Genomic DNA, 26,205 nt, shown 5'->3' on the forward strand with positions numbered 1-26,205 from the left:
CCTTAAATACCTGTCTCGCAGCTCCTTACCGACCAAAATCTTTCAGCTACTGAACTTCTGCTATCACTTTCATTTCTGTTTCTAGGAGTGCTGTTTCCTTATTGCCACTCACAATGGAGTTCGACATCATTCAAAACATAATTCCAAAAGGGGTGGTCCATGGCAACACCTATCAGATGAAAATTTCCAGTTAAATCTTTCATTTCCCACTGCGTCCTCTTAAAGGGGTGATTTACTGGCATTCAACCATTATTTAATTTGGATGGAGGGTAGATAGGGACAGGAGATAGCAATGCAGCCACTTGAGCCTGTTGCTGAAGAACAGGAATAGGCCATTCACCCCCTCTATAATGTTACATAGTAAGAGGCCATTCAGCCACTCAAACCTGTTACATAGGAACAGGAGATGACCATTCAGCTCCTCAAGCCCGTTAGATAAGAGGAGAAGACATTCAGCACAACAGGAGTGAGCTATTCAGCCATTCAAGCCTGTTACATAACAAGAGGAGAAGGCCAGTCAGTCCCTCTATAATGTTACATTGGAAGTGGAAGCCATTCAATCCCTCGAACCTGTTATATAGGAAGAGGAGGAGGCCATTCAGCCCCTTGAGCTTATTACGTGGGAACAGGAATATACCATTCAGTCCCTCGAACATGTTACACAGGAGGAGGAGTGGGCTACTCGGGCCCTCGGGCCTGTTCCGCCATGCAGTTACGTCATGGCTGACCTGTACCTCAACTCCATTTACCTGCCTTTGCTCCATATTTCTTGATATCCTTACCCAACAAAAATCTCAGTGTCAGCTGTGGCTCAGTAGCAGCAGTCTCACCTCGGAATCAGAAAGTTGTGGATTCAGGTCCCACTCCAGAGACTTGAACACAAAATCTAGGCTGGCATTCCAGTGTAGCGCCCAGGGTGTGCTGCACTGTTGGAGGTGCTGTCTTTTGGATGAGATGTTAAACCGAGGTCTCATGCCCTGTTAGGTGGACATAAAAGATCCTATCGCACTGTTTCAAAGAAGAGCAGGGGAGCTCTCCCTGGTGTCCTGGCAAATTGATTTATCTAGTAAAAAAAGAGGGGGCATTTTATGGTGACCAAAGTGAATGTTTCACAGTTGCCAAGTGGAACATTTTATATTTTTTGCATCTAGTGTCAACATCCAGAATACCCAGGTCAAGTATAGAATGAATGAGATACAGAGTAAAGGTTCATCTACCCTGTTCTAATTCTGTAACTTTGTCCCGATCTCAGATGCCAAAATGCCCACTGTACCAGTGCACCACAATGTCTGTTGCTCACAACAGCCATTCCTATGATCAGTCTTATCATGTATCCTACATGGTTACTGCTTGTACTATTACCAGGAGGCATCTCAGTGGGAGACTGGTAGTTTACCTGTACAGGTGTGCCAGGCCTGGCATAAAAGGCAGGCCACCAGGTGTGATCCCCACTCGGGAGTTATCAATAAAGGACTAAGCTCACTACAGTTCAAGTACAACACATTGCCTTGTGGAGTCATTATCAGAGTATCTAAAGACATAACAATTGGCGATGAGATTACGGATCTTCATACAAAAATGGCTACCCTTGGTATGTTGCAGCAGTTCGCCGATGGTGATGATTGCGACGCCTTTGTGGAGAGGCTCAACCATTTCTTCACAGCAAATGACCTGGCAGGCGACAATCCAGCCACACTGGCTGATAAGCGCAGAGCTATCCTGCTAACCAGTTGTGGGCCCACTGTCTATGGCCTCGTCAGGAACTTGCTGGCACCAGCGAAGACAACGACCAAGACGTACAAGGAGCTTGTAACGCGGATCCAAGAAAAACTCAAGCCCAAAGAGAGCCTAACAGCCAGACACCGGTTTTACACCCACCGAAGGCCAGGAAATCGCAAAGTATGCTGCAGACCTCAGGAGGCTGGCGGCACCATGTGATTTCGGCAACCACCTCACCGAAACGCTGTGGGATATCTTTGTCATTGGAATCGGCCACGAGGGCCTTCTTCATCAGCTACTATCTGCGGATACCACAGACACACTGCAGAAGACCATCTCCGTGAGCCAGGCATTCATGACCTCGACTTGCCGCTCTAGGCAGATGACTCATCCTCAGGGCTCATACCCGGCAAGTACTGTGCACAGAGTGGCGCCTTTTAGAGGCTGGGCTGTAGATTGTGAACCTTCTCAGGGAAGAGAGAACAGGCCCCTGAGTCCCTTAACTCAGAATCCGCCAATGGGAGCTAACCGAGTAGCTCCATGCTGGCATTGCGGAGGGAATCACAGGGCTCACCAGTGCTGCTTTAAAGACATTGGGCCCAAGTTTCGGGTGGAGTTGCTCCTAGTTTTTTGGAGCAACTAGTTTAGTTTGGAGAATGTTAGAAATTGCAATTCTCGGATATTAGTTTGCTCCAGTTCTACTGAGTTAGTTGAAGTTGGCTTTAGGTAAGGTATTTTTTTTTCAAAAGGGGGTGTGTCCAGCCACTCAGGCCTGTTTTGCAAATTTCGGCAGTGAAAACTTACTACAAACTAACTTAGGCTGGAGTAAGTGCCCACTTTTGTAAGTTCAGAAAAACCTTACCTAGAGATAAGCTCAGTGCAGGCACAGCTGGGAGAGAGAGTGGGAATTAAACACAAAAAGGACTGAAGCATTAAACACATCACTTAAAATGTCCAAAAACCTCTTTTGATGATATCTTGCCTTATATCTGCTGAATGAGGATAGTTGCTTCTCTTTTTATAAATAAACAAATGTAGCCTCCCGGCTGAGGCAGGCACATCAACACCTAATTATAGCTAATTTGATCCTTTGGAAATCATCATACCCCATTAGTCCAACCTATTACTTGAATGACTCACCTCATTTGTAAAACTAACTGTTTGGCATTGTGCCTCCGTCAGTGACAGACTGTTAGAGTAATGTGTTGTAAGCCGCCCTAACCCACCATTGTCTCCCACACCCCCAGCAGCACTCTTCCCCCACCCCCCCCCCCGCCACGTCCCAACCCTTTGCTCCGTGTGTCCCTCCTCACTCCTGCACTCCCAACAGCACCCTTCCCCTCCCCACTCCACTCCCCAGCCCCCAACCCAACCCCTCGCAGCCAGCAGCAGGATCAATCTGTGTGTTTCAGATACTGTAGTGCAATTAGTCACTGGCTTTCTTGGTCCATGGACTCCCATCCCACTGCAGCAGGAGAGATCTCCGAGCCACGACACACCACACCAGCATGCCCCTCGGTCATGGCTAGGTGCAGGAGGCACGCATGACTGAAGGGATGAGGGATGTATATCTTTTGCAGGTGTTCCTTAAAGATTGTGTTTGGTATGTTAATGGACCAGGAATCAGTTGTAATGTTAAGTAATGAACTTTATTGATATGCTTACAATGTACTTTACTTTCGTGCAATAATAATAAAACCATTCTTGTCATGATTCTGTCTCATTTCATTGAAATCTTTACAATGTACTTTACTGCAATAAAATCACTGTTGTATCAATTTTGATTTGACTCTTTCTGATCACTTAACAACCCCAAACATTTATATAGTTCTAAAGTTAGAAAACGTAGTAAACAATTTCAATCTGTAAACAGAATTACTTAACAACCATAAGATAACTTTAATGCAGTAAATGTAAACAACTTACTAAGATCACTTAACAACTCTATAATCACTTATATATTTGTACAGTTACAAAACTTCGTACACAATTTCAATTTGTAAACATTTCCAACAGTGGCATCAAATCTACTACATCAACACCAGCAGCAAAGAAAGGCTGCACCCAGCTTTCATCCACATCTCGGTGCATGTGCACTGCCTCATGGGGAGGGGGTGTAGGGGAAGAGAAGGGGTGGTGGGGTGTAGGGGAATAGAAGGGGTGGTGGGGTGTAGGGGAATAGAAGGGGTGGTGGGGGGAAGAGAGGGTGGATGGGGGAAGAGAGAGGGTGGGGGGGGGGGGAGAGAGGGGGGTCCCTGCTTGGATCTCTACAGAGGCTGATACTGGGATTGCAGTGGGAGGGGCATTTGATTGGTAGGGAGGTGTGCGCTTATTGCAGCAGCTAACTTTTCGATGGCCTCTGCCAGCATTTGCACTGGCCATGCCATTCCCGCACTCAGTTCACGTGGCATAACTGCTATTTGCCCACACAGCGCTGTCAACTCATCACCAACCCCTCTGATGGTGCCCTCAAGTGAACGGGTAAGGTCATTGCCCTCCACACCCAATGCAATAACGTCAAGCCAATTTGTTGAACGCTGTATCTCAGGAGAGCCTACTCGGGTTCTCCTTCCTCTCCGCCCGGCTCTGCCTCGTGGCACCACTCCAGTGTGAGGCGCAGGGTGGGATGATGGGGCCCTGGGTGTTCCACACTGCATTCCACCTCCACCGCCACCACCACTGGGACCCGCTTCCTCTGATAATGGGGCCCTGGGTGTTCCACACTGCATTCCACCTCCACCACCACCACCACTGGGACCTGCTTCCTCTGATAATAGGGCCCTGGGTATTACATGTGGCATTCTACCACCACCACCATGACCCTCTACTTCTGAGAATGGGGCCCTGGGTGCTACAAGCTGCATTCTACCACCACCACCACCACCACTGGGACCCACTTCTTCTGACACTGGGGCCCTGGGTGTTCCACACTGCATTCTACCTCCACCACCGTGACCCTCTACCTCTGAGAATGGGGCCCTGGGTGCTACAAGCTGCATTCCACCACCACCACTGTGACTCTCAACCTCAAAGGATGTGAAACCATGGAACGTCTTACCAGAACTTGCATCACTAAGCGCGGATGGGTACGCGAGGAGACGATGACATGCCGCATCAGAACTTAAAGCACCACGGAAGGATGGGGGGTGGATGAAGGAGTGGAATGTTGTAGGAGAATTCATGGTATTCTCTGGGATAGTGAGACCCTGCACTATGATCTGATCCATATTACGATTGACATTCTTCCCTGAACACATATCCATTCGCCCCTCCTCCCCGTCACCACCTTGGTCTTGATCGCATGCATCCGACTCTTCTTCTGAATCATCTGGATTGACATCATGTTCTGCAAAATATAACCGAACAGTCAAATGGTTAGCAGCACAGGAGTGGGCAGGATGGGTGACATGGATAGTCTCGCACATAGCAGGCGAGGCAGCAGGTTGATTTCAAGGGTCACGATGCATTTTCAGGACTTACCCTCTCCCAAGCGTGTGGGCCCAGCTTGTGCATCACTGATTGCCTTTCTCCAGGCATGACTCATCATGGCAGCGACCCTCTGTTCCAAGGGTGTCAGTGGGTGCAGATTTGGCGGGCCTCCTCCTGTTCGTGTTCTTTCCCTTTTGTTGTGAGCCAATTTCTTCTGCAATGATGAAAATATAACTTTTAAGAGAGGGTGCCTTTCTGCCGGGTGGGGAATATACAGCTGGTCACATTTAGAATTGCAATTCCATTGAGAAAATGAAGATATTACTTACACTAATGACTTGACCAAGGTCCTGCCATTTCTTTTTACACTGGGCTCCAGATCTCCTGGTATTCACCACTGCGCAGTATTCGTCTGCAAGCAGGTCCCAGCGTTTCTTGATTTCTTTGGGTGCCACCTTTGTGCGGCCTCTGTTGCTGGTGTCCAGCTCCTGCCATCTACCCTCAGTGACATTAACTAGTGGCTCGACTCCGTCATGCAAGAAGTTCTTCGTTCTCGCTGCACGTTCTTGCATTGCTGTACAGGTACTGGATTTCCACTCAGTGATTATTAAAAACACAGTCCTTTTCTTGCATGCACGTGTGCAGCACCCCTTTGCACTCTAAGAATCACTTAAGACTTTTCACTCCTTCCCTTCCTGCACCCATAAATTACACAGCTCGCTGTAATAGAGTACCACGTTTTCCCATTAAATGTCCTTGCTTGCACCTATGTGGCACCTTTGCACAAGAAGCAACAAAATAATGTTCAATCCTTTTCCTACCTGCAACCAAAAATCCCAGCCAATTTAAATGCGTGCCACGTTCTCACTTTAAATGGCCGATTGCCAAGGTCGAGGTTCCATTGCGCATGCGCGCACGTTGCAACGCGCACACACAACGATGCCGGCTGCATTTAGACACACAGGGGCTTAGCCCCGCCCACCTGCAGAGTACTATAGGCTTGCTCCGCCCCAGGAAGACAACGCTGCGTCGCACCAAGCCACGCCACGCCACGGTCCAGGAGGACCGGAGAATTGCAGTAATTTATTCCGGCGCACCTTCGAGCCCAGGCAGGTCACGTAAGTCTCGGAGGTGCGCCGTATTCAACAGATGCCGAAACTTTGGCCCTATGTGTGTAAAGGCTGCAGCATAAAGGGCCACCTCCAGCGAATGTGTAAAAGAAATATGACTCACTGTGTTGATGAAGAGTCTGCAGATGGCCATGAATCCTGCGCGGATTATGAAACGGTAGTCAGAGAGGCAGCTCAGCCCCACAATGAGGTATGTAGCATGTTTATCTGCACCACCGAACATTCCCCATTGGGGATGGAAGTCGAGATAACTGCCGTTCTAGTCTTCATGGAAGTGGACACAGGGGCGAGCCAGTCAGTAATGAATCAAGAAGCCTTTGAGAGGCTATGGGACAATCTTATGTCTATGTCTAATCAAACTGAACCACCCAAGTTGGCCCCGGTTCAGGCAAAGCTGCGCACCTAAACCGATGAACATATCCCAGTCGTTTGTACTGGGATGTAAAGGTACTCCATGATGGCGCGGTGCACAGGTTACCTTTGTGGATTGTTGCAGGTGATGGACCAATGCTACTTGGAAGAATGTGGATGGATAAGATCCATTGGAGCTGGGAAAATGTCATCCCTCCAGCGGTCGACGTCCTCCGCGCTCAGAGGCAAAGCAAGCCCTCACCTGAGGGTGGACCCAGCACCAGAGAGTAGACCAGCACAGCTCCCGAGGCACAGACCGTTCAGCACGACTGTGTGGAGATGATCCAGCTGAGATGAGCAAAACGCACCTTCCAGGCTCCAGTGGCAGGACTCTGGAGGAAGAAAATCGGATCCAAAGGCGACTTCTCAGCTTCGGTGGCAGAACCCGGGGAGAAGAGGATCACCGCAGTCGACATCGTGGATGGAGGAAAGATGGTGTCCAAACCATGAGGTGATACGCTGAAGAAAAAGAAAAAAGATGGTGGAGGCCAGACCACGAGGTGCAGCGCTGATGGAGCAACACGTGGTACCAAACGGAGAAGCGGATTGGGGTAAAGATAACAAGGCTCTCTTAAAGGAGGCCTGCAACCCACCACACTTAAAGGGACAGTTCCACACTCTCAATCAATGTAAGAGCAGCTGTGAGTTAGATGTAAAATGTGCAATTGATGATCAGAGCTGTGTACATGCAATAAGAAAAGTCACGTGATCGCGATCGGAGCTACAAGGTATTTACTATGAGTAATGAAACAGTGCGATGTAGGATTTCAACTGCATTCAGTCAATGCAGCGGGCAGACACCCATCGGGAGCACACAGGTCCAGCGAGCTACCCAATGTAGTAGTCTGCGTCCAAGGGATCATAGTTATGCACCATAGAGTGTGGCCACAAGCAGCCAATACATACAAGTCGCAGAGCAAGCGATCTCCGGAGAGCAATGGCACCGGTATCGATACCCTGCCTCTGATCGGCTCCACCTCTCAGGCACCCGATGGCACCAACTGCCACGAGCCTGAAAGAGCAAATTGTGCTAAGGCGCAGCTCCCAGACCCTATCGCCACCAAGGCTACACCCATGAACGAAGGGTCACCCGTGTTATATATGTGGACTTGTATTTACTCTGTACAGCCACCAGAAGGCTCATTCCCCGGAGACCCAAGGGATCCTATAATCCCTTGGGAGCACAGATATTTAAGAAGGCTTCACAGGTTAGAGAGGCAATCTGGAGACCTGCAATAAAAGACTACGGTCACACTTTACTTTGAGCTCACAGTGTGCAGTCTGACTCTTTCTCCATACACAACAACCCGCAATGGTTCTCCCAAATGGGACTGGGAGCAGCCAGGATCCCAAACCAAATAATGCCAAGGCAAGTGAGTCAGCAGTTCCGTGTGCACTGCCAGACGACTGCTCCTCAGGGAGCAGCAGGACCCGGGGCGCAAGGAAAGGACAGGGATGTCACAGGCATCTGTGAACCTGCCTGATGCTAGGGGCAACGGCAAAGGCCCCGAGAGCAGGCCACTTGAGCCAACCAGCTTCCAACTGCCAGCTCTGGGCACCGCACCACCACCAGACTACCTGGACACCATCCAGCAGTTCTGGCACTAGTTTGTCCTTACACACCAGTACCAATTCCAAGTATATATCAAGTGTGTACCTCATCAGTCAAATGTACTTGCCTCACAACTGTACCACAAATGTAATGATGTAAATGCAATTTTTTTTTTCTGGACTTGAGTGTATATGAATGTAATGAGCCACCGGCATAATCTGTATGTGGGGGGCGCTGGGGGGGGGGGAGTGGGGAGTGGGGGAGAGAATGGAGTGGTCATGGACGCACAAACAGAAACCATCTGTACCTCCACTGACAATGAAACACCACTCACTCAGCCAAGGTGGAAACGACCCTCCAAGGGTCAACAAGATAGAGCTAAGCCCAGAGCACAGTCAATGCATGAAGGCGATTTGCACTAAAGGCATGGGGGAGAGTGATGTCATGAATGCTACATAGAAACATGGAAAATAGGTGCAGGAGTAGGGCATTCGACCCTTCGAGTCTGCACCACCATTCAATAAGATCATGGCTGATCATTCACCTCAGTACCCCTTTTCTGCTTTCTCTCCATACCCCTTGATCCCTTTAGCCGTAAGGGCCATATCTAATTCCCTCTTGAATATATCCAATGAACTGGCATCAACAAATCGCTGCGGTAGGGAATTCCACAGGTTAACAACTCTCCGAGTGAAGAATTTCTCCTCATCTCAGTCCTAAATGGCTTACCCTTTATCCTTAGGCTGTATCCCCTGGTTCTGGACTTCCCCAACATCGGGAACATTCTTCCAGCCTCTCATTTGTGCAGTCTCGTCAGAATTTTATATGTTTCTATGAGATCCCCTCTCATCCTTCTAAACTCCAGTGAATAAAGGCCCAGTCGATCCAGTCTCTCCTCATACATCAGTCCTGCCATTGCGGGAATCAGTCTGCTGAACCTTCGCTGCACTCCCTCAATAGCAAGAACGTCCTTCCTCTGATTAGGAGACCAAAACTGAACACAATATTCCAGGTGAAGCCTCACCAAGGCCCTGTACAACTGCAGTAAGATCTCCCTGCTCCTATACTCAAATCCCCTAGCTATGAAGGCCAACATACCATTTGCCTTCATCACTGCCTGCTGTACCTGCATGCCAACTTTCAATGACTGATGTACCATGACACCCAGGTCTCGTTGCACCTCCCCTTTTCCTAATCTGCCGTCATTGAGATAATATTCTGCCTTCAAGTTTTTGCCCCGAAAATGGATAACCTCACATTTATCCACAGTATATTGCATCTGCCATGCATTTGCCCACTCATCTAACCTGTCCAAGACACCCTGCACCTTCTTAGCGCCCTCCTTACCGCTCACACCACCACCCAGCTTAGTGTTGTCGGCAAACTTGGAGATATTACACTCAATTCCTTCATCTAAATCATGAATGTATATTGTAAATAGCTGTGGTCCCAGCACTGAGCCCTGCGGCACCCCACTAGTGACTGCCTGCCATTCTGAAAAGGACTCGTTTATCCCGACTCTCTGCTTCCTGTCTGCCAACTAGTTCTCTATCCACGTCAATACATTACCCCCAATACCATGTGCTTTAATTTTGCACACCAATCTCTTGTGTGGGACCTTGTCAAAAGCCTTTTGAAAGACCAAATACACCACATCCACTGGTTCTCTCTTGTCCACTCTATTAGTTACATCCTCAAAAAATTCTAGAAGATTTGTCAAGCATGATTTTCCCTTTCATAAATCCATGCTGAATTGGACCGATCCTGTCACTGCTTTCCAAATGCGCTGCTATTTCATCTTTAATGTTGATTCCAACATTTTCCCCACTACTGATGTCAGGCTAACCGGCCTATAATTACCTGTTTTCTCTCTCCTTTTTTAAAAAGTGGGTTTACATTAGCTACCCTCCAGTCCATAGGAACTGATCCAGAGTGAATAGACTATTGGAAAATGCTCACCAATGCATCCACTATTTCTAGGGCCACTTCCTTAAGTAGGATGTAGACTATCAGGCCCCGGGGATTTATCGGCCTTCAATCCCATCAATTTCCCTAACACAATTTCACGCCTAATAAGGATTTCCTTCAGTTCCTCCTTCTCACTAGACCCTCGGTCCCCTAGTATTTCCGGAAGGTTATTTGTGTCTTCCTTCATGAAGACAGAACCAAAGTATTTGTTCAACTGGTCTGCCATTTCTTTGTTAGCCATTATAAATTCACCTGAATCTGACTGCAAGGGACCTACGTTTGTCTTCACTAATCTTTTTTTCTTCACATATCTAGAGAAGCTTTTGCAGTCAGTTTTTATGTCCCCAGCAAGCTTCCTCTCATATTCTATTTTCACCCTCCTAATTAAACCCTTTGTCCTCCTCTGCTGAATTCTAAATTTCTCCCAGTCCTCAGATTCGCTGCTTTTTCTGGCCAATTAATAGGCCTCTTCCTTGGATCTAACACTATCCTTAATTTCCCTTGTTAGCCACAGTTGAGCCACCTTCCCTGTTTTATTTTTACTCCAAACAGGGATGTACAATGGTTACTGCTTGTACTATTACCAGGGGGCACCTCAGTGGGAGACTGGTAGTTTACCTGTACAGGTGTGCCAGGCCTAGCATAAAAGTTAGGCCACCAGGTGGGATCCTCACTCTAGTGTCATCAATAAAGGACTAAGGTCACTACAGTTCAAGTACAACACATTGCCTCGTGGAGTCATTATCAGAGCATCTGAAGATGTAACAAGTCTAAATGGGATTGACAAATTAGCGCCAGTTAATATTGAATTATGGAAAGCAGAAAGCACAGGAAGAGGAAAAGGAAAGAATACTTATATTATTATGGATGAAGTTAGGAAGGTGACCAGAAGATTAAATTCATTGATGTAAACAATAACAAGAGACAAATCAACACGAACCTGTGCACAAAAAACAAATTAGAGGGAAAAATACAGTGCAATGTGCAGTGTTAAATGCCATTTCATCAGAGCCTGAAAGAGGAATTTGTCACTTCCTCTGCCAGTAAAAGCAAAGGTATTTCAAAATAGCATGATTAAATGTATCTATTGAATTGTCTTTTGTATCTTTTATCATCAATAATTGCATTTGGCAAATTTTGCTTTTTTTTTTGAAGGACTTTGCTTCTCCTAAAAGTCTGGGCTTGAATTTGACATGTTAAGACACAAAGATCTGTAATATATAGGGCCTTTCACAAGCTCAGGACATCCCAAAGGGCTTTACAGCTAATAAAGTATTTTTCAGATGTTGTCACTGTTGTAATGTAGGAAACACAGCAAGGTCCCACAAAAAATGATGTTATGCCCAGAACTGTGATGTTGACTGAATTTGGATTGCGCAGTCTTAAGCTTATTAGACTTAATTTCCCGTTAGTGCCGTTCAAACAGGTATGCTACTTTCCCATAATGCATCAGCACCATTCAATCAGCTGGACAGCTGGAATGTTTTCTTCCGTTTTTACAAAAGAAAAGCTAGAGAATAAATTCCCAAAACTTTATTCAGGTAAAGTTTATTTTAAAACCAACTCAAGACACTTTATTTTAAATCGAAGGTTTTTTTTGTGTGCATGCGTGTTTCTGAGTGTGAAAGATAGAAAAAAAGGCAGTCCACCTGTTGTTTTATTTCTACAAGCATTAAGCTGAGAGATGTATTTTCTCATTCTGTTTTGAGTTCATTTTTTTAAAATAATTTTCTACCAACAGCCTTTAAATATCATCTGTTTCATGTTGCAAGTATAGCTTGAAACTATTAATTGTTATGATGACAGAACAGCTTCTAACCGGCACTTAATAATCACCGATGTTTTCTTGACAGAATCGCCTCTAACTATTGTGTGTATTATGTTCACAGCCCTAGTTGCCCTTGAGATGGTGGTGGGCCTTCTTCTTGAACCATTGCAGTCCGTGTGGTGAAGGTCCTCCTACAGTGCCATTAGATAGGCAGTTCCAGCATTTTAACCCATCGATAATGAAGGAAGAGGCGATATATGACCAAGTCAGGATGGTGTGTGACTTGGAGGGAAATCTAGAGGTGATGATGCTCCCATGTGCCTGCTGCCCTTGTCCTTCTAGGTCGTGGGGGTCGTGGGTTTGGGTGGTACTGCTGAAGAAGCCTTGCTGAGTTGCTGCAGTGAATCCTGTAGATAATACACACTGCAACCACAGTGGGATGGTGGTGGAGGGATTGTGTGTTTAAGGTGTATCTAAATCGTAAGTAGTAAATATAATCGGACAAACACTGAGTCATGAAGCTGGTGCACAGGGTTAAATTTAAGGCAGGAATCAAAAAAAAGAAAGACACAGGTCAGACAGCATCTGTGAAGAAGCAGTTTTTTCAGCTATTTTCTGAAGTTTCACATGGCCAGCATCAGCAGTATTAAAAGCAACTCCCTTCACCCCACCATTGGTCCTTCATTGAAACATCTGTAAACTCTTGTGGAAGCAAGTTATCCTCATTCGAGGGACCACCTATGATGGGTGGCCCTGATTTCAGCTGCCTAGCCCCTGAGCTCTGGAACTCATTCCTTAAAACTCTCGGTCTCTCTCACTTCCTATCTCTTTGACCAAGTTTTTGGTCGCCTGTCCTAATATCTCCTTATGTGGCTCAGTGTCATCTTTTGTGAACTAACACCCCTGTGAAGCACCTTAGGATCTCCTGACGTGGCTCAGTGTATAATTTTACTGATTAGCTCCTGTGAAGCGCCTTGGAAAGTTTTACTACATATAAGGTGCTATATAAATGAAAATTGTTGTTGAAACACACTGCAAAAATCGAGTGAATGAATTTGGCTTAACTTTATTTAGCTAACATACCACAATTGCATTTGAAAGTTTTATTGTTTTCTCTCTCTCTCGAGGTTACATTTGTAGTTTACATATCTAATTTTGCACCCAATATAGAGGGGTTACAGCAGTTAATAAAATTACATCTCATTGCCCAGTTATTCTATTCACAATATCAATCGACGGAAGATTCACAACATCAAATCAAGGCGATTCTTTGTCAAAATGCCTCGCTCAGTTCAAAGGGTTAAAACAAAAAATAACATAGAGATCAAAAAAACAGCAGAGATTATGGAATTTGATGAAGTTCAGTTCAAATCACAGACAATGTTCATACAGAAACAAGCCAGTCAGTGTCGGTGCTCGTGTTTAACTCAACATGGTCCACCCAGTCTAATCCCACTCCTGCTTATTCTCCTATCCACTCTAATATCCCACCCAGTCTAATCCCACTCCTGCTTATTCTCCTATCCACTCCAATATCCCACCCAGTCGAATCCCACTCATGCTTATCCCCTATCCACTCTAATATCCCACCAAATTTAATCCCACTCTCCTGCTTATTCCCCAAACCCTTTAATGTCCCACCCAGTCTAATCCCACTCAATCCTACTCACTCCCCATAGACTTTAATATCCCACTTAGACTAATCCCACTCTCCTGCTCACACTCTATAACCTTTAATATTCCACTCTCCTGCTCACTACCACAGACCCTTTAATATCCCACCCAGTCTATTTCCACTTTCTTGGTTCCTCCCCATACCCTTTAATATGGCTGTCCCGCCGCCCCACCGCCCCCCCCCCGACCCGAGTCTAACCCCACTCCCCTTGCTCACTCCACTTATCCTTTATTATTTTATTATCCCTAGCTAATCTCACTTTCCTGCTCACTCAACGATCCCACTCATTGATTATTTGTTTGTTTAATCTAACCCATGAATCAATATAGGAATGTCTGCACTCTAGTCCTTGCGTCTGGTATAACGAGCTTTAGTCAAGGATACAGCCCCCGGCCCACCAATCCCCCCACAAACCCAATGTCCAATCAGGCGTCACTGTTCTCAGTTTGAGGACACAGTTCAGCCATCTCCTGGTTGGAAATCACCGAGTAACGCTCCAGGCCCAGGGAGCACTGGTTTCTCCAGCACCTCAAGGCGTAGAGAGCCAGGGCGATCAAACATACTAGAGCCAGGGTGACGACGATGGAATGGCGGCCATGGCCCCACTGGAGATGGAGGTGGGGGACGAGGCCTCGCCAAACACACGGCGGACCTCAGACGCCTGGGCCGCTCTCCACCGGTGGGTCTTGCCGTCCTTCAGTCAGGGCGCCTGATGCTCGGAGAGGACAAGCACCGTGTTGGTGGAGCCCGCGACTTGCAGGGGGAGCCGCGCGAACGGGGGCAGATTGAAGGGGGCCAAATTGGCCGCGTCAAAGGCGCCGGATTTCACGCAGCAGAGCACCTGGCAGCCGTCGCTGATGGTGACTGGGTGCTGGCTGTAGCCCCCGGGGCACCGCTTGGGGTAAGGCCCCCCTGGGCTGCCGGGAAAGGCGGCCAGCGTGTTGCCCACCTCACAGCGAAAGAAGCCACCGAAAGGTGCCACGTAGCGGGAGCCCATCTCGTAGTCGTCGCTGACGCAGACCTTGAGATCTCGCAGCAGGTGCAGCGGGTAGAAGGCCGGAGGGCATGAGTGGCTGCGGGTCAGCGGGTTGCCGGCTCCGACAATGCTGTAGAGGCCGCCGAATAGGTAGCCCGAGGACTGGTTCACTGCCTCCATCTCTGCGCACCAGTAGGCCTCGAACCTGGCCTTGCGCACGTGGTAAACATCTCCACACACATTCTTGCAGCAAGCCGAGATGAGCCAGCAGGAGTGGCAGTGTCGTTGGCACTCGTACTGGCTGTAGGCCTCCTCCTTCACCCCGCTGTGCAGGCAGACGGCCGCTTACCCAGTGGGGCAGCTGAACGACCCCGTCGGGGGTTCCTCTGCCCCAGGGCCAGGCACAGGGGCTGGGTATCTGACCCCGACAGCCCAGTGCACTCCTGGTAAAGGCCCCCGAAGGTGAAGTTGGTGCCCCTCTCCTCGCATGATTCGTCGTCGACGTTGGCCTGGAAGTTGAAGTTGGGCGAACGGAGGTCCAGGCAGCCCGGGTGCCGGTTGACGGTGTAGTAGAGGGCGATGGCCCTCTCCAGGGTCTGGGCCAGCTTCCTCACTGTAGGCGCCGGCAGCTCAGGCACAGTGCGCGGGCTAACAAAGAAGTTCAACGGCCGGCCGGAGCAGTCGATGACCACCAGAGATCTCCTGCTGCCACTTCTGCAGGGTGATGCCGGGCTAGAAGGGCGGCCCTCCATGGCTCTCGATCTGGGAGTGGGATCTGTTGCCCACATACTGCCTGGTGAGTTGCTCGCTGCTCTCCAACTGGCCGATCAGCCCCACATTGACCGTGTGGAAGAAGGTGGCTGCGGTGGAGGAGGTGATGGTGGACTTCCTACTCCAGTTGTCTGACACGAAGCTGGAGCGTACCTTGTCCTCCTGCAGCAGGCTGGCCCTGGCGTGGACTCCGTTCAAGACGTGGGTCCCGTAGTCCAGGACCAGCAGCTCGGAGTAGTAATCAGCGGCTCTGGTCTGGTTGTTCTCCAAATAGTTGGCTGTCTCGATCAGCTGCTCCTTGAAGCCCTGATCCAGTTGGAAATTGCGTGAGGCTTTGACCTCGTACATCAAGTTCTTCACCTCAATCCTGGTGGTCGTGCTGCTGTCCCGCACCTGGTGGGTTTTGACCCTCTCGCTGTCCGCAGAGAACTTGCCGTTCTATAAGGAAAGGAAGGACCCCTCATCGTTGACAGAGGCGCTGGTGGAGCTCTTGAAAAGCAGCCAGTTCTCGATCACCTCCGACACGATCTCGATGCTGGTCCGCTTCTGGGCCACCACATAGACCTGGTCCGGGATGAAATAAGTCCCGTCCTCAGTGGTTTTACACTGTGAGTGACTGATGTTCATCACTCGCCCCCCCCCCGGTCCAGGTTCCTCAGGTTGTCCCAGCCTCCTCCAGGCAGAACCCCCAGGGCAGTCAAGCTTTGACCCTTCTGACATTCTGCCAGACCATCCCCACTTGGCGCTTGAAGCCACGGGTCCATTGCCCCTACTGTCAGAATCCACAGGAACACACTGCCGAGGACCAGACCCATCCTTAAATATCTGTCTCGCAGCTCCTTATCCGACGAAATCTCTTGGTTAGTAAACTTCTGCTATCACTTTATTTTCTGTTTCTAGGAGTGCTGTTTCCTTATTGCCACTCACAATGGTGTTCGTCATCATTCAAAACATAATTCCAAAAGGGATTGTCCATGGCAACACCTATCAGATGAAAATCTCCAGTTAACTCTTTCATTTCCCACTGCGTCCTCTTAAAGGGGTGATTTCCTGGCATTTAACCATTATTTAATTTGGATGGAGGATAGATAGGGACAGGAGATAGCAATGCAGCCACTTGAACCTGTTACTGAAGAACAGGAATAGGCCATTCACCCCCTTTATAATGTTACATAGTAAGAGGCCATTCAGCCACTCAAACCTGTTACATAGGAACAGGAGATGACTATTCAGCTCCTCGAGCCTGTTAGATAAGAGGAGAAGGCATTCAGCACAACAGGAGTGAGCTGTTCAGCCATTCAAGCCTGTTACATAACAAGAGGAGAAAGCCAGTCAGTCCCTCTATAATGTTACATAGTAAGTGGAAGCCATTCAACCCCTCGAGCCTGTTATATAGGAAGAGGAGGAGGCCATTCAGCCCCTCGAGCTTATTACGTGGGAACAGGAATATACCATTCAGTCCCTCAAGACTGTTACATAGGAGGAGGAGGAGTGGGCTACTCGGGCCCTGGGGCCTGTTCCGCCATGCAGTTATATCGTGGCTGACCTGTACCTCAACTCCATTTACCTGCCTTTGCTCCATATATCTTTATATCCTTACCAACAAAAATCTATCAATCTCAGTGTCAGCTGTGGCTCAGTAGCAGCAGTCTCACCTCTGAGTCAGAAAGTTGTGGATTCAGGTCCCACTCCAGAGACTTGTGTAAAGTCCTTACTCTACAGTATGAAACCACACGAGGCACATCCTGGTGACCTTAACTCTTTATTCACAGGACTCCAAAGACGATGACCTTGCGTGGGACCTCCCTTTTTATACCTGTGTGATCAGGTAAGGAGTGTCTCCCACAAGTTCACCCCTTGTGGTCAAGGTGTGCATCTAGGTTGAGTGTATATACTAATACAGTGGTGTTACATTGTGGTTACATACATGACATCACCTCCCCCGCCCCCTGCCAAAGTCTTATTGGGATCATAGGTTTAGTCTTTCAGGTGGTCTACGCTCCCTCCTGGAGCGCGGCAGTTGGGGCTCTGGTTGTTGGACACTGACATGAGTGTCTGTCACCTGTGGTGATTCCGGCCTGTCCGGCCTGACCGCAGGGACTGTGCATTCTTCGGATTGCTCTTGTTACTCGTTCACTGGCGGTGTTGTGAGCTCCATCTCATGGTCTTCTTCAGGTTCCTCCGTGTCGATGCTGAACCTTTTTTTTTCTTGGTCCAGATGCTTACGGCATATCTGACCATTGTTGAGTTTTACCACGATGACCCTATTCCCCTCTTTGTCAATTTGGGCCCCATGGCGTGATTGAGGACGAATAAAGGATAATTTATTTCTATACATCTCCCCCTCGAATTGCGGTCATGGTACTCGTTTTGTGACTTGCGCTTACCCTCAACTATGTCGGTCAGGACTGGGTGAATGAGGGACAACCGAGTTTTGAATGTCCGTTTCATTAGTAGCTTTGCAGGCGGGACCCCCGTGAGCGAGTGCAGTCGGGATCTATAGGCCAGCAGGAGACGCGAGAGGCAGCATTGTAGGGAGGGTCCTTGAATCCTGAGCATACCTGGCTTAATGATTTGGACCGCACGTTCTGCCTGGCCATTGGAGGCGCAGTCTTGACGTGGTTGATGCCATTGCTCAACATAAACTCTCGGAATTCGTAGCTTGTGAAATATGGGCCATTATCACTAACCAGGATGTCCGGCAAGCCATGGGTTGCAAAGATTGCGCGTAGGCTTTCCATGGTGGTGGATGATGTGCATGATTTCAGAATGATGCACTCGATCCATTTCGAGTACGCATCTACCACAATAAGGAACATCTTACCCATGAACGAGCCCACGTAGTCAACATGAATGCGTGACCATGGCCTGGTGGGCCAGGGCCACGGGCTGAGTGGGGCCTCCCTGGGGGCATTACCCAGCTGGGCACACGTCATGCACCTGCAACAGTGTTCCAGGTCTGAATCAATTCCAGGCCACCAAATGTGTGACCGGGCAATGGCCTTCATCAGCACAATGCCTGGGTGCTCGCTGTGGAGTTCCCTGATGAATGCCTTCCTGCCCTTCTGGGGCATAACTACCCGGCTGTAGAATCTGTGTCGGGCCATATGTATGCTACTCGCCGGTTTGAGGTGCACCCTGATCAATTTGCTAAGTTCTTCAAAGGTTTCGTCCGCCGGCTTTTCGGGTGTTAGTAAGTCCTTCATGAGCGCGTACGTCTTTGGTCCGCAGCTGGTCAAAAGATGAGCCCTTCGCTTGTCGGCTGCTGCATCCCCCAGCCATTCTTTTGTAACGAAGCTTTGCTGAAGCCTCTCGACAAAATCGTCCCAGTCTTCCCCAACACAGTGCGTTCCTCTGTGCTACTGGTGGCCATTCTCGTGGGTCGTGAATTCCCGTTTCTCGTCGCCAATGTAAAGTCCTTACTCTACAGTATGAAACCACACGAGGCACATTCTGGGACAAGGTCACTCTGTGACCTTAATTCTTTATTTACAGAACTCTAAAGATGATGACCCTGCATGGGACCTCCCTTTTTAAACCTGTGTGATCAGGTAAGGAGTGTCTCCCACAAGTTCACCCCTTGTGGTCAAGGTGTGCATCTAGGTTGAGTGTATACAGTAATACAGTGGTGTTACATTGTAGTTACATACATGACTACCTCAGTCTTTATTAAGACACTCCAGAGTGAGGAACAGGCCTTAGGGGCCGACTTATATATAGTGCTCCCAAGGGATGCTGGAATCCCTTGGGACTTCAGGGGATGTGCTCCCTGGTGGCGGAACATGGGAGTGCATGCTTTACAGATACACAACAATCCCAAAGGGCTTTACAGCTAATAAAGTATTTTTCAGATGTTGTCATTGTTGTAATATAGGAAACACAGCAGGCACTTTGCACACAGCAAGGTCCCAGAAAAAATTATTTTATGCCCGGAACTGTGATGTTGACTGAATTTGGATTGCGCAGTCTTAAGCTTATTAGCCTTAATTTCCCGTTCGTACCGTTCAAACAGGTATGCTACTTTCCCACAATGCATCAGCACCATTCAATCAGCTGGACAGCTGGAATGTTTACTTCTGTTTTTACAAAAGAAAAGCTGGAGAATAAATTCCCAAAACTTTATTCAGGTAAAGTTTATCCTAAAAACAACTCAAGACACTTTTTTTCAGGCTTTTTTGTGTGTATGCATGTTTCGGAGTGTGAAAGAGGGAAAAAAAGGCAGGTCACCTGTTGTTTTATGTTCTGCAAGCATTAAGCTGAGAGATGGTGTATTTCCTCATTCTGTTTTGAGTTCATTTTTAAAAATAATTTTGTACAAACAGCCTTTAAATATCATCTGTTTCATGTTGAGAGAATAGCTTCAAACTATCAATTGTTATGATGACAGAACAGCTTCTAACCGGCACTTAATAATCACCGATGTTATCTTGACAGAACCGCCTCTAACTATTGTGTGTATTATGTTCACAGTTATAACAGCCTCGAATTTTCATCTAAGTATCACGTAGGATTGATAATGGGAAAATATACCCTGCAATATATGAAAGTTCTTCAGTCCATTAACAGGTTAGAAATTATTTGTCTGCTTATCTGAAGTCTGGGCAATGATAACTGGGAACAACGCATGACTGTTAATAATATTCAGAGGGTCAATACAGAAGGAAATAAACTTTAATCAAAACCAACTTTTACAAGCTAGTGTTTGTAGACATTAAAAAATGTAATTATTGTGACATGGGTGTCGCTGACAAAGACCAGCATTTATTGCCCATCCCTAGTTGCCCTTGAGATGGTGGTGTGCCACCTTCTTGAACCACTGCAGTCCGTGTGGTGAAGGTCCTCCTACAGTGCCATTAGGTAGGCAGTTCCAGCATTTTAACCCATTAATAATGAAGGAACAGGCTCCTGGAAAAGCCTTGCCGAGTTGCTACAGTGAATCTTGTAGATAATACGCACTGCAACCACAGAGGGCCGGTGGTGGGGGGAGTGAGTCTTTCAGGTGTATCTAAATCGTAAGTAGTAACTATAATCGGACAAACACTGAGTCACGAATCTGGTGCACAGGATTAACTTTAAGGAAGTTAAAAAATAGGAAAGTCACAGAGCAGGTCAGACAGCATCTGTAAAGAAGCAGTGTTTTCAGCTATTTTCTGAATTTTTACATTGCCAGCAGCAGTGCTTTACTTTTTGTTTCCATTTAAGGTTAAAACCAACTCCCTTCCCGGCACCATTGGTGGTCATGACTTCAGCTGCCTAGCCCTTAAGCTCTGAAATTCTGCCCTTAAACTTCTCGGCCCCTCGACATCTCTCACTTCCTTCAAGACCCTCCTTAAAATCTACGTCTTTGACCAAGGTTTTGGTCGCCTGTCGTAATATCTCCTTATGTGGCTCGGTATCATCTTTTGTTAACTAACGCCACTGTGAAGCACCTTAGGATCTCCTTATGTGGCTCAGTGTATAATTTTGCTGATTCCTGTGAAGCGCCTTGGGACATTTTACTACATTTAAGGTGCTATATAAATGAAAATTGTTGTTGAAACACGCTGCAAAGATCGAGTGAATGAATTCAGCTTAATTTTATTTAGCAAACACACCTCAATTGCATTTTAAAGTTTTACTGTTTTCTCTCTCTCAAGGTTACATTACTAGTTTACACATCTAATTTTGCACCCAATATAGAGAGGATTACAGCGGTTAATAAAATTACATCTCATTGCCCAGTTAAATCAAAAAATAACACAGAGAGGATCAAAAAAACAGCAGAGATTATGGAATTTGAAGAAGTTCCGTTCAAATCACAGACAATCTTCAGACAGAAACAGGCCAGTCAGTGTCTGCTGGTGTTTAAATCAACATCATACACAGTCTAATACCACTCATGCTCATTCCCCTATCCACTCTAATATCCCACCCAGTCAAATCCAACTCCAGCTCATTCCCTCACACTCTAATATCCTACCCAGTCTAATCCCACTCTCCTACTCATTCCCCCATACACTCTAATATCCTACCTAGTCTATTCCCACTCTCCTGCTCACTCCCCATCCCTTTAATATCTCACCCAGTCTATTCCCACTCTCCTGGTTACTCAATCTAACCCCATTCCCCTGCTGACTCTCCTTACCCTTTATTATCCCTGGCTAATCCCACTCTCCTGCTCACTCAACGATCCCACTCAGTGATAATTTGTTTGCTTAATCTAACCCATGAATGAATATAGGAATGCGTGCACTCTAGTCCTTGCCGCTGGTTTAATGAGCTGTAGTCAAGGATACAGCCCCGGCCCACCCCACCACCCACCAACCCAATGCAACGTCTTGTCCAATCAGGCGTCACTGTTCTCAGTTTGAGGACATGGTTCTCCCGCCTCCTGGTTGGAAATCACCGAGTAATGCTCCAGGCCTTGGTAGCCACGGTTTCTCCAGCGATTCTTGGCGTAGAGAGCCAGGGCGATCAAACCCACCAGGGCCAGGGTGACGGCGATGGAGATGGCGGCCGTGGCCCCACCAGAGGTGGAGGTGGCTGAGGAGGCCTCACCTAATACATGGCGGACCTCCGACAGCTGGGTCGCTCTCCACCGGTGGGTCTCGCCGTCCTTCAGCCAGGGCGCCTGATGCTCGGAAAGGACAAGCACCGTGTTGGTGGAGCCCGTGACCAGCAGGGGGAGCTGCGCGAACGGGGGCAGGTTGACGGGGGGTAAATCGGCCGCGTCGAAGGCACCGGATTTCACGCAGTAAAGCACCTGGCAGCCGTCGCTGATGGCGGCTCGGTGCTGGCTGTAGCTCCCGGGGCACCGCTTGGGGTAATGCCCCCCCGGGCTGCTGGGACGGGCGGCCAGCGGGTTGCCCACCTCGCAGCTGAAGAAGCCACCGAAAGGTGCCGCGTAGCGGGAGCCCATCTCGTAGTCATCGCTGACACAGACCTTGAGGTCTCGCAGCATGTGCAGCGGGTAGAAAGCCGGAGGGCACGAGCGGCTGTGGGTCAGCGGGTTGCCGGCTCTGACGGTACTGTAGAGGCCACCAAAGAGGTAGCCTGAGGACTGGTTCACCACACCTGTTGCTGCGCACCAGTAGGACTCGAACCGGGCCTTGCGCACGTGGTAAGCGTCTCCACACACATTCTCGCAGCAAGTCGAGATGAGCCAGCAGGAGTGGCAGTGCCGGTGACACTCGTACTGGCTGTAGGCCTCCTCCTTCACCCCACTGTGCAGGCGGACGGCTGCGTACCCAGCGGGACAGCTGAACGACCCCGTCAGGGGGTTCCTCTGCCCCAGGGCCTGACACAGGGGCTGGGCATCTGACCCCGACAGCCCAGTGCACTCCTGGTAAAGGCCCCCGAAGGTGAAGTTGGTGCCCCTCTCCTCGCAGGATTCGTCGTCGACGTTGGCCTGGAAGTTGAAGTTGGGCGAACGGAGGTCCAGGCAGCCCGGGTGCCGGTTGACGGTGTAGTAGAGGGCGATGGCCCTCTCCAGGGTCTGGGCCAGCTTCCTCACTGTAGGCGCCGGCAGCTCCGGCACGGTGTGCGGGCTAACAAAGAAGTTCAACGGCCGGCCGGACCGGTCAATGGCCACCAGCTGGTTGGAGATCTCTTGCTGCCACTTCTGCAGGGTGATGCCGGGGTAGAAGGGCGGCCCTCCATGGCTCTCGATCCGGGAGTGGGATCTGTTGCCCACGTACTGCTTGGTGAGTTGCTCGCTGCTCTCCGACTGGCCGCCCAGCCCCACATTGACCGTGTGGAAGAAGGTGGCCCCGGCCGAGGCGGTGATAGTAGTCTTCCTGCTCCAGTTGTCCGACACGAAGCTGGAGCTCACCTGGTCCTCCTGCAGCAGGCTGGCCCCGGCGTGGACCCCGGTCAAGACGTGGGTCCCGTAGTCCAGGACCAGCAGCTCGGAGTAGTAATCGGCGGCTCTCGTCTGGTTGTTCTCCAGATAGTTGGCTATCTCGATCAGCTGCTCCTTGAAGCCCTGGTCCAGTTGGAAATTGGGTGAGGCTTTGACCTCGTACATCAAGTTCCTCACCTGGATCCTGGTGGTCGTGCTGCTGTCCCGCACCTGGTGGATTTTGACCCTCTCGCTGTCTGCGGAGAACCTGCTGTTCAGGAAGGAAAGAAAGGAAACCTCGGCGTTGACCGAGGCGCTGGTGGAGCTCTTGTAAAGCAGCCAGTTCTCGATCACCTCCGACACGATCTCGATGCTGGTCCGCTTCTGGGCCACCACATAGACCTGGTCCGGGATGAAATAGGTCCCGTCCTCGGTGGTTTTACATTGCGAGTAGCTAATGTTCATCACTCGCCCCCGGTCCAGGTTCCTCAGGTTGTCCCAGCCTCCTCCAGGCAGAACCTCCAGGGCGGTCAAGCTTTGACCCTTCCGACATTCTGCCAGACCATCCCCACTTGGCACTCGAAGCCTCGAGTCCATTGCCCCTACTGTCAGAATCCACAGGAACACACTGCCGAGGACCAGACCCATCCTTAAAGACCTGTCTCGCAGCTCCTTATCCGACGAAATCTCTTGGCTAGTAAACTTTTGCTATCACTTTATTTTCTGTTTGTAGGCGTGCTGTTTCCTCATTCCCACTCATCATTCAAAACGAGATTCCAATAGCAGAAGTGCACAGTCAACACACATCAGATGAAAATCTTCAATTAACTCTTTCATTTCCCATTGCGTCCCCTGCAAAGGGGTAATTTACTGGCATTCGACCATTATTTAATTTGGATGGAGGATAGATAGGAACAGGAGTTAGCAATTCAGCCACTCGAGCCTGTTACTGGAGAACAGGAGTAGGCCATTCGCCCCTTCTATAATCTTACATAGGATGAGGCCATTCAGCCACTCAAACCTGTTACATAGGAACAGGAGATGGCCGTTCAGCTGCTCGAGCCTGTTAGATAAGAGAAGAAGGTCATTCAGCTCTCGAGCCTGTTACATGGGAAGAGGAGGAGGCCATTCAGCTCTTCGAGTCTGTTACATAGGAACAGGAGTGAGCTATTCAGCCATTCAAGCCTGTTACATAACACGAGGAGTAGACCAGTTAGCCCCTCTATAATGTTACATAGGAAGTGGAAGCCATTCAGCTCCTTGAGCCTGTTACATCAGAGGAGGAGTAGGCTATTCAGGCCCTCGGTCCTGTTCTGCCATGCAGGTAGATTATGGCTGATCTGTACCTCAACTCCATTTAACCACCTTTGCTTCATACCCTTACCTAACAAAAATCTATCAATCTCAGTGTCAGATGTGGCTCAGTAGAGGCAGTCTCGCCTTTGAATCAGAAAGTTGTGGATTCAGGACCCACTCCAGAGACTTGAACACAAAACCTAGGCTGACACTCCAGTGTAGTATCCAGGGTGTGCTGCACTGTTGGAGGTGCTGTCTTTTGGATGAGATGTTAAACCGAGGTCTCATGTGTCCTCTTAGGTGAACGTAAAAAATCCCACAACACTGCTTCGAAGAAAAGCAGGGGAGTTCTCCCTGGTGTCCTGGCCAATATTTATACCTTATTCAACATCACTAAAACAGGTTATCTGATTATCTGGTCATTATCACATTGCTGTTTGTGGGAGCTTGCTGTGTGCAAATTGGCTAGCCACAGTTCCTACATTACAACAGTGTCTACGTTTCAAAAAGTACTTCATTGGCTGTAATGCGTTTTAGGATGTCCGGTGGTCGTGAAAGGCAATATAAATGTCTTTATTAAGATCAAAAAATACTGGAATCTCCATGTCCTACATGACATTGGCTATCGCATTCCCTACATGACAATTGTGACTGCACTTCAAAAGGTACTTAATTCTAAAGCAGCTTGGGATGTACTGAGGTCATGAAAGGCCCTTTATAAATGTAAGTCTATCTTTTTTCAGTCTTGAAGATTTCAGTCGACCCCCAGCATCTACATACTTTAGGACTGAGATGAGGAGAAACTTCTTCACTCAGAGAGTTGTTAACCTGTGGAATTCTCTTCCGCAGAGAGTTGTTGATGCCAGTTCGTTAGATATATTCAAGGGGGAGTTGGATATGGCCCTTTCAGCTAAAGGGATCAAGGGGCACGGAGAGAAAGCAGGAAAGGGGTACTGAGGTGAATGATCAGCCATAATCTTATTGAATGGTGGTGCAGGCTCGAAGGGCCGAATGGCCTACTCCTGCACCTATTTTTCTATGTTTCTATGTTTCTCTGTGAGAGAGTTCCAGATCTGTCCCATGACCATATACACACAGGCCGATTGTTAATCCGGGCAGTAAACCACTGTTTAATTTTGAATCAAGCGGGTCACAAAATTCTTATGAAGTCACACACGGATAACCTGCCGCCTTCTGTATATTGGAAGAGTACGTCACCCCGGCCGAGGAATGAATGGAGACCCTTGGGAAAATCCAGTCTGTTGATGAGACATAACAACACTGTCTCTCAAATCCCAGTTCCTTGCCCTTATCGTTAATGCCCAAGCGACTACAGTTACGTTACTGGGCCAGTAATCCAGAGGCCTTGGATTAATAATCCAGGGAAAGTGAGTTCAACTCCCACCATGGCTACTTGAGAATTTGAATTCAGTTGAAATAAAAAAAGCTGGCGTCAGTAAAAGTGACCACGAAGCTGTTGGATTGTCATTAAAAACTGGATCCTTTAGGGAAGGAAATGTGCTGTCTTTACCCGGTCCGACCTATTTGTGACTCCAGTCTCACACCAATGTGTTTGACTTGTGAATGCCCTCTGTACTGGCCGAGCAAGCCACCCATTTGTACCAAAACTGCTACCCAGCAGTTCAAGACGAAGGCCCATCACCTTCTCAGGGCAAATACAAATGAGCAAT

General features: G+C 48.5%; 1 protein-coding gene and 1 pseudogene across 1 annotated transcript; both read right to left on the reverse strand.

Moving 5' to 3' along the window:
- Positions 1-14,077: 14,077 nt before the first annotated feature.
- On the reverse strand, positions 14,078-16,258 carry LOC139274662 (macrophage-expressed gene 1 protein-like; annotated as a pseudogene).
- A 4,717-nt stretch (positions 16,259-20,975) lies between these two features.
- Positions 20,976-23,886, reverse strand: LOC139274892 (macrophage-expressed gene 1 protein-like). The gene has a single exon (XM_070891616.1). The coding sequence runs from the start codon at positions 23,864-23,866 to the stop codon at positions 21,725-21,727; it is 2,142 nt and encodes a 713-aa protein (XP_070747717.1). The 5' UTR covers positions 23,867-23,886; the 3' UTR covers positions 20,976-21,724.
- Between the last annotated feature and the right edge of the window lie 2,319 nt (positions 23,887-26,205).

Source organism: Pristiophorus japonicus, chromosome 10 (assembly GCF_044704955.1).
Source record: "Pristiophorus japonicus isolate sPriJap1 chromosome 10, sPriJap1.hap1, whole genome shotgun sequence".
Lineage (NCBI taxonomy): Eukaryota > Metazoa > Chordata > Chondrichthyes > Pristiophoridae > Pristiophorus > Pristiophorus japonicus.